Source organism: Ammodytes marinus (assembly GCF_949987685.1).
Source record: "Ammodytes marinus genome assembly, contig: scaffold_34, whole genome shotgun sequence".
In the NCBI taxonomy this organism is placed as follows: Eukaryota; Metazoa; Chordata; class Actinopteri; order Uranoscopiformes; family Ammodytidae; genus Ammodytes; species Ammodytes marinus.
Genome location: NW_027648438.1, coordinates 147,501 through 156,927, shown reverse-complemented (window position 1 = coordinate 156,927; position 9,427 = coordinate 147,501). Strand labels below are relative to the sequence as shown.

The window sequence follows — 9,427 nt, the reverse complement described above, 5'->3', positions numbered from 1 at the left end:
AAGTTCCACATTTTAACTTTTTACACGTTTTATCACATTCTTTAGTTCAGTCTTACACACAAACACACTCACACACTCACACTCACACACACACACACACACACACACACACACACACACACACACACACACACACACACACACACACACACACACACACACACACACACACACACACACACACACACACACACACACACATAAAGCAGAGAGGGAGTTTTGTCTTATTCGAGCCACTTACTGACCCTAGAGGTCATCTGCCTTCAAATTCAAACAAATCAATAATGACAGAGAAACAGGAAACTTTGATTAATTAAGTTTATTCTCTGATCAGTGATTCAAACCTTCATTTCATATAAACCAAAATGTGTCAAATTGCTTGTTGTGGATATTATCACAATTCAAGATTTCCTTCATTGTCATTTCCCTGAGAATTTATTTACAGAATAAAACATAAAGCTGTTTCTCTCCAGCTTCTACCAGTATCAGAAGACAGTAGGAAATAATACAAATTACCAATCTCCCATATAACAATACAAACAAACATTATTTTCATAAGGGGGGCCCTTAGCTCAGTTGGTAGGGCGTCCCCCCCATGGGCCTCGGCCAGCAGCCGACCCGGGTTCGATTCCAGCCCGCGGTCGTTCTCTGCATGTCACTCCCCTCTCTGCCCCATTTCAACTCTGTCTCTACACTATCAATAAAGCATAAAAATGCCCAAAAAAATCTTTAAAAAAAAACATTATTTTCATAGTTACCCTCACATGTTATTGTCACTTTTTTCTTTTTTTATACTTTTTGTTTTTTTGTTTTTTTTTGTTAAAGAACACAAACACACAACTGAGAAAATGAACACAAAAACAAAAGACAAAAAAAAACTAATGGCGTACTCTACTTTACATGTTTCTAAGGACGTTGTTTAAACTAAAGGTAAATGTTAAGCAAAACATATAAGGACACTTCTTTCAACTGTATTATTATTACTCTGGCTCACTTACATTTTGAATGTTGATTAGTGTGCAATGTCCCTGAAATAAACTAATAATAAAAAAAATTAAAAAAAATCAGTTCTAGGAATATTGCATGTCCCTTTTCCCCAATATAGGTTTAATCACTCACTATATAAACAGCTGATTGAGTCATGGTGTGTTTCACTATTTACATAATTAAAGAGAACATCCAGGATACTCCTCACACACTATAGGATACACAGAGAAGTGATGTCATGATATATTACCATCACCGTCCAAAACATAAACAATAAAGTTACATAAAGTGGACCCCTGCTCAGACACAGTTTCCAACAGACACAAAACTACTTTCTGAGAGCCCCTCCCAGTGTTCTAATCTGTAACAGACACACCATGTCAAAAGTTCATCAATATTGTCAGAAGTTTAAAAAAATAGATAAAAAAGCAATCCCAGTCCCTGTGCTTTTAAAATGTAGTATTACATCTACGGTGCCGCACTGCCCACCATCTCTACCGTTGTGTCCTTGAGCAAGACACTTAACCCCAAACTGCTCCAGGGGCAAAACATACCCAGGGGGCAAAACTCACTTTTTTCTGAAAACAGACATGGGCTGTTGTAAAAGGTCGTTCACCAGAAATTATATCTAGGACCTTCAAGGATCACAACCTGGGTGGACAACCTGGTCAACTCCCTGCTGGAAAGCTACAGGGGGCCGAAATAGAAAATCAGAACCATGGTTTAATGTGAGGGTATAATTGATATTTATTTTTACTTATAGATATCATGAAACTTTGCCAGTGGATTACTGACATTAACACAATAATTTTTTGTATTGAGGTTTTTTTCTAAAATAATCCCAAATATTTTAATATATACGCAAATGTGGCATATTTCACAAATTATGCACACATTTGCATCTCTTTAAAAACCAAAAATCTAGATATTGGATCAAGCCAGAGTACAAATCCTTATAGCATTTTTACAACATATTGTCATCCTTGAAGGTTCTAGATATCATTTCTGGTGAACAACCTTTCACAACATTCCATGCCCATAAAATCACTTTGCCCCCTAGGTAGCAGCCTAATTTGGATATGCCTGGAGAGTTGAGACACTGTCCTCACTCGAGGCACTGTCCCCTCTCACCTAACTCGAGGCTCCTGAATGAGGTTTGGGCGTCAAATACAGGCTTTTATGGGTTGACCCCCCGAGGCCGGGCTTGAGTTCAGACTCATAAGCGCCTCTCACAGATCCATAACACCGATCTACGGGGGTTTGTGTTGTGTTTTGAGTTGTAGCAAAAGTGCCATATTGGTCATAAGTCTTCAGAGTGTATCCGTGGATATCTCTACACTGGTTAAAATCTCCAAGGACGAACTTGGGGGCATCCGGGTAGATTTTGTTGAGTCGGTCAGTGAGGGTATCGATGATCTGTCCCGCCTTGGCTAGGTTGGCTGGTTTGGCTCCCGGATGAATGTAAACAACCGTGAAGAAAAGTATCGACTTTTTGTCATCAGGGCGCAGTGAGATGGTCAAGAGTTCAATATCACGATTGCAGAGCTTTGCCCAAGACGTGATAACGACGTCCTGGCAGTACTGCTCGTTTACATAAAAACACACTCCTCCACCTCGACTCATCCCCGACATTTTTTGTGACCGGTCCTGCCGAAAGGGGCCGCTAAACCCAGTTATGCTGTAGTCATCCTGGTCAGTTTTCTTGAGCCACGTTTCAGTGATCGCTACAAGGTCGGGTTCCCTGATTTTCTGGTTGGGTTTGACCCAAGCTCTCAGCTTGTCCATCTTGTTCTTGATAGACTGCACGTTGGATAGCAGGATGGTGGGCAGCAGAGGAATGCTCTTGGTTTCCAGGAAGAGGGAGTTGATCTGGTCTGTGAGATCATCAGCTGGGCTGGGGGGAGGGATGGTGAACATGATGAATTCATCAAACAGGGGAGGATGTTCTATGTAGAGGTTGGGCCACCTTGATCCTTCCCCGACATTGCCTACCGGCAGGTTTGAGCAACACACAAGGTGAGCGCGGGAGGTGACATGATGGGTCAGAGAAAATTTTTCCAGTAGATATGTGAAGTCAGATTCGAGCCTTTGTTCTGAGTCCAGGATGTTATTAAAGTCACCGAGTATGAGCAGATATGTAGAGGGGGATGAGGCTTTTGTGAGGAGTTCTGTCAAATCTACTAAGAACTTGCCATATGAGTCATTGGGAGGTATAGGTTCAGGTGGCCTGTAAATGAGGAGTACAGTTGTGCAGATGGCTTTGAAAGCGAGTAATTCAAAGGATTCTACTGGGGGAAAAGTGAGTTCTGTGAACCTGAAATCCTTATTGTGTATAACAGCGAGGCCACCTGACGGTTTGTACTGGTATTTGTATCCGTCGGGGGTTGTTCGTTTGAGAGATGAATCGTTATTGGGTATTTGCCAGATCTTAGTGATCAGAAGAAAGTCCAGCTTGTTGACGATGATTAGTTTACGGAGGCCACTGGCTGTGGTCTTGTTGATTGTTTGGATGTGAATGAGGGCACATTTCCCACATCCCAGGTCTGGATCTGAAAATGTAAACAGTTTGACATTGAGTATTTTGGTTTCAATGTTTGGAATGCAGCATGTTACGCACTTACAGGCTTCTCATAATTGCATCATACACACACTGCGCACACACGCACAAGTTATTCAGTCACCTACAGAAATCACTAAACGTCCAAATGAACCATCTCAGGTCCCGTAGACATGATCAGGTAAAACCACTTTGCGCCGGCTGTCCCTATGTACTGTATAAAATGCAGCTCAGAACAAAATAAAGATAATACACAACAAAACACATTCATCACAGACAAGAGACCCGCAAAAGCTGATGATGATATCTATAAGTTAAACAATCTTAAAACATCCTAAGATTTAAGTTTAATAATAAGAAAAAAAAGTACCTCATAATTTATCAAAATAATCATAATAATGGTAAATTTTTACTGACCTTGTGGAAGTTGCGGTACAGCCAGGGAACCTTCTGGAGGAGCAGCCAGGGAACCTTCTGGAGGAGCAGCCAGGGAACCTTCTGGAGGAGCAGCCAGGGAACCTTCTGGAGGAGCAGCCAGGGAACCTTCTGGAGGAGCAGCCAGGGAACCTTCTGGAGGAGCAGCCAGGGAACCTTCTGGAGGAGCAGCCAGGGAACCTTCTGGAGGAGCAGCCAGGGAACCTTCTGGAGGAGCAGCTGCCATTTGAAGGTCTGTCAGTCAAACAGCAGCAGACAGACTAACACCTGGCACACAGGTGAGCTAGGGGCGGGGCCTCAGAGGACAGGTAAACCGGTCTCAGGTAATGACTGTGAGGGAGAGGAGAGGATCACATGATTGTAAGGCGTTAGTAAGATCAGATAAAATATCCCACCCGCCCCACTCACTTGAACATGTAGTACACTAATATAGAAAAACGAAAAGAAGAAAATAGATAAATAAGTACAATACAAAATAAATAAATAAATGGTAAGCAGGGTCACCATACTTAGCCGTACCAAATGTACTTGCTCACATACACACTCACAAACACTCTACAGTATAGTGTCAAGTAATCTGAATCCCTACTGCTCCTCACCACCTCTGGAACAATTAAGCAATAGCACATGAGAGGGAGCATGTTGTCTGCTGTATAAAGCCATAATAATGCTTTCAATCAAACTCAAACTTTATTTATATAGCACTTTTCATACAATCAAATGTAACACAAAGTGCTTAATACAACTCCCCCCCCCCCCCCACATCCCCCACCCAGAGATATGCATACATGCAAACACATTCCCCCTCCCACCCATCCATACCCCAAAACAAGAAATTCATTAAAAACAGGAAGGAAACTGCGCTGAGGAAACGCCATCATCAGAGAGAAAACACTACAGACTGTAAAACTAAAACAATTAAAAATAAAGAGATAAAATAAATAAGAGCTCTTTATAGCGATTAGCCTACTATGACATGTTTATGACAGGTCATGTTATTGGTTAATGTCGACATAACCATGACATGGACAAGATATTTTGTCTCAGCTTATGTCAAGTTGTCATAACAAAGATATCTCATACAATGTAAATGTTGCATTAAACGTGACATAATTGACCGAATGATCGTGAAGGCAACTGTCCTCCGCTGCGCGTCGGACAGTTCTCGCCTCCACGGTGTCCATTAATCCATGATACATGGACACCTCGAAGGGCATTAACCCGCTTATACCATAGTCACCTACTAATAAAAATAATAATTAGGCCACTCATTTATGTTTTCATGCCTTTTTGCGATCAAATTAGATTGTTTTCGAACCAATAACAACTTGTTTCCATAGCAACACCTGAGACCTCATATAATAACTGGAATACCCATCGCAAACCCATAAGGTTCTTATGTAATGAAAACGTAGTTCAGTACTCCAGTCAATAGGAACTACCAAGGATACGACCTGGCAACGACAGAATTTGGCTTTAACGGTGCGTTCAAATTGTACTGGGAAGTCGGACCAAGGATACGAGCAAGTGCAACGGGAGACTGCGGCAGCTGTTAGCCACAGAGCTACTGTTATGCTAGCAATATACAAAGTCAGAAAACATTGCGCACGCTGTACAAACATTAAATGTAATCACCCAACATGTTTAACAACAGTTCCACCGAGCTAACAAAGCATTTCCCCCAAAATAAATAACGCATTTCACGGAGAATATGACTGGCGAACATGTGTATTACGGGCTACAGCCAGAAGTTACGTGAGGCAGTGACTGACTGACAGCAGTAGCCTGTGTCCAGATAGACAGTGCAGCCGGGCTTTGGTGGCTAAATACATGTAAACTCAGTTACAAACCTTTTTCAAATTAAACAGGGGTCTTACTCACCTTTTTAACGAGACCACCATTGACGTTTAGCCAGAGGACATTAAGTTTAGCCACTTTATTTTACTACTATCGTTACTACAGTTCTTGTGTTACGAGCGCCATCCTGTGGTGTCCAGAGGCTATTGCACGGCAGGATATGTTAGGCTTTATAAATCCCTTATCAACACAGTTTAATCAGCGGCGACGCATTAAAGTGGACAGAATGTAAACAGTTCCATCTAGGTGTCCATACATCAGGGGTTAATCCACACCTATGGAATGTTCTCCAGCCAATCAGAATAGAGGATTCACACAGACTGTGGTATAAGACAGTGCAATGACAGTCTTATACATACCCCTTCAAATAAAGTTTTACCAAAAATCATAAAAACATCAGAAGATTTCAGTAAATTAATAATAAAAAAAGTGCTTCATAACTTATCAAAATAATCATGATCAATAATGGTTAATTGCCTAAAAAGGTGCGTTTGTTTTACTGACCTTGTGATGCAGCAGAATCCATTTCAAACAGTAGACAGACTAACACCTGGCAGACAGGTGAGAGAGGGGCGGGGCCTCAGAGGACAGGTAAACCGGTCTCAGGTAAATGACTGTGATGGAGAAAATGAAGATCACATGATTGTAGGGCGTTAAAACAAGGCAGCAGCGCACGAAAGAGCATCAAGAAAGACAAACAGTTTAAACATCTGTTGTATCAGTAGAAGTACAATCAGCAGCAAAGCCAAAATCGCCTTGTCAATTTCTACAATATGTTCCACACACACACACACACACACACGCACACACACACACACACACACACACACACACACACACACACACACACACACACACACACACACACACACACACACACACACACACTATGGTCAAAAAGTGACAATAAAACATTACACAATACAACATATTTCTGAATTCTGAAACAGTCTCATTTTTCCTCAGTAACAGCAAACGAGACCATCAGTGCAAAGAATGCTATTTTTATATAGTTTTTCTTAATGCCTTTGTCATGGGTACTCTCACCCAGGAACAACAGCTGGCGTGGTAAAAACACTACCGCTTTAGTCCAAAGGGGGCGCTAGAGTTGATGAATCATTCTATTTGGTTCTTGATAAAGAGAACAAACCGGTCTGGGTGTATCCTACCAACTCACACTGACGCTCTGAACACTAGGAATGTACACGTCTACATGTCTGTGTGCACCTGTAGCACACACACACACAGACACACACACACACACACACACACACACACACGCACACACACACACACACACACACACACACACACACACACACACACACACACACACACACACACACACACACACGGTCATGTCCTCAGAACAGGTGGAACAAGAAAGAGAGAGAGGGAGGGTGAGAAAGTCCCTTCTCTGAAACACACAGGTGAGCTCTATTCATCGCGGTTATGAAATATGTAAAGTCCCTTTTGATTGGTCTGTGGTTTGGGAACGCCTCTGAACTAAAAATAATTCTGATAAGTCTTTCAGTGAACAGGTTTGTGACGCAGTTTGCAGGTATGTGTGTGTGTGCGTGTGTGTGTGGATGTGTGTGTGTATGTCTGTGTGTGTGTGTGTGTGTCCATGCATGTGTGTATGTGTGTGTGTGTGTGTGTGTGTATGTCTGTGTGTGCGTGTGGGTGTCTCTGTGTGCGTCCATGCATGTGTCTGTGTGTGTGAGTGAGTGTATGTGTGTGTGCGTGTTCTTGTGTGAGTGAGTGAGTGTCTCTGTTAACGTAGTACTGTCTCTCTCTCTAATTTGCAGGTCGCTAATGGTGTAGTGGTTAGACCCCCCCCCCCCCCATCCCCTCCATAGAGTCTCAGTCCTCTTCACAGCAGACCCAGGTAACACACACACACACACACACACACACACACACACACACACACACACACACACACACACACACACACACACACACACACACACACACACACACACACAGACAGACAGAGGAATCTCAATTACGTTTCTCTCCGACCGACGGTGCAATAGGAACAAAAGGATAAAATAAGATCAGATAAAATAAGTAATATTTACCATTAATACATTCTGAATAGTGCAAAAGGTAAGAGAGAGAGTGAGAGATAGAGAGAGAGAGGGAGAGAGAGAGAGAGTGACAGACAGAGAGAGAGAGAGAGTGACAGAGAGAGAGAGAGAGAGTGACAGACAGAGAGAGAGAGAGAGAGAGAGAGAGTGACAGACAGGGAGAGAGTGACAGACAGAGAGAGAGAGAGTGACAGACAGACAGAGAGGGAGAGAGTGACAGACAGAGAGAGAGAGAGACACAGAGAGAGAGAGTGACAGACAGAGAGAGAGAGAGGGGGAGACTAGAGACTGAAATGGCAAAACAAAACAGTATAAAACAAGTTAATATGTCGTGTTAATCCTTTCTGTCGTTATTGTTTTATTTGTCTTTATAGTTTTATTGCTTGAAGCTAAAATGGCCGACGGCTGAATAAGAGCCTTTAAGTTAATGTGTGATTCATGATCCATTCAGTTGACTAATTCTTTCAATATGAACGATCAGAATATTGTTCAAATAAACAGTCAAACAATAGTCATTATAGTTGCATTGTCTGATTTATGAGACATTTTCTTCTTAAAAACATGTTGAAAATGCATTTTTACGACCCTGTAAAGAGTATTTTTTATATTTAGAAAATTACATCTTTTTTTTTTTCTTAAAGAGATGCAAATTTACACGTAATTAGTTAGAAATTGCCATTCTTTTTATAAAAAAAAAAAAAAAATCTTTCTAACAACGCTGGAACAGTCAAAGTTATAGCCCTGATCTACATAAACAATAAACAGGTGAACAGTCCCGCACTGAAACATACCTGGTAGAGCAGGTCCAGTAGAATGAGCGGCAGACAGTACAGCAGGTAGACAGACAGAGAGAACGCCACGGGGAAGAAAGGTGAAGTCAATATGGCTGCTTGTCCCCAGGCTGTAGTGTCGTGTAGTAATGACTGTTTAGTTCAAGTGCATGCTTTTATCACCACCAACCACTTAGCTCTGCCCATAACGCCCATATATGGACCTCCTTTTTCCTCTTTCTCTTTCTTGTTCCACCTGTTCTGAGGACATGACCGTGTGTGTGTGTGTGTGTGTGTGTGTGTGTGTGTGTGTGTGTGTGTGTGTGTGTGTGTGTGTGTGTGTGTGTGTGTGTATAGGTAGTTTGTGTCATTTCTGATTTGAAATTAATTAATGCGTTTTTCCAGAACACGTTGAAGTCATTTAAAAAAAAGAATAAGAAAAATAAAGGTTTTCGTTTATTGTTTTTTTTTACCTAATAGAAAAAGCCCTGTTTTTCCTACGTAGAGTTTTCATAGATAATTCCCGTATTAAGTTGTTTCATGTCATGTTATGATGCATATGATCAATATTGAGTTATAAATGGTTGTGATTTACTAAGCGGCTACAGGTGCACACAGACATGTACTCGTGTACATTCCTAGTGTGTGTGTGTGTGTGTGTGTGTGTGTGTGTGTGTGTGTGTGTGTGTGTGTGTGTGTGTGTGTGTGTGTGTGTGTGTGTGTGTGTG

At 41.7% G+C, this 9,427-nt stretch overlaps 1 protein-coding gene across 2 annotated transcripts; it reads right to left on the bottom strand.

Annotated features, from left to right (window-relative positions):
* Positions 1 to 323: 323 nt before the first annotated feature.
* Positions 324 to 8,838, bottom strand: LOC307270549 (uncharacterized protein). Of its 2 annotated transcripts, none has more exons than XM_080054429.1 (4): positions 8,721 to 8,838; positions 6,341 to 6,450; positions 3,962 to 4,309; positions 324 to 3,536 (listed from the first exon to the last, which is right to left on the bottom strand). In XM_080054429.1, the coding sequence occupies exons 3-4, from the start codon at positions 4,203 to 4,205 to the stop codon at positions 2,119 to 2,121; spliced, it is 1,662 nt and encodes a 553-aa protein (XP_079910555.1). In that variant the 5' UTR covers positions 4,206 to 4,309; positions 6,341 to 6,450; positions 8,721 to 8,838; the 3' UTR covers positions 324 to 2,118. The 2 variants fall into 2 exon arrangements, with proteins under 2 accessions (XP_079910555.1, XP_079910556.1); XM_080054430.1 differs by having other exon boundaries at positions 4,160 to 4,309.
* Between the last annotated feature and the right edge of the window lie 589 nt (positions 8,839 to 9,427).

Excerpts from the sequence above, each read along its gene's own strand:
- LOC307270549 (XM_080054429.1), bottom strand. The coding sequence starts at position 4,205 with ATGGCAGCTGCTCCTCCAGAAGGTTCCCTGGCTGCTCCTCCAGAAGGT. Across the intron at positions 3,537-3,961 it reads TGTACCGCAACTTCCACAAG|ATCCAGACCTGGGATGTGGG; the intron begins GTCAGTAAAAAT and ends TTACATTTTCAG.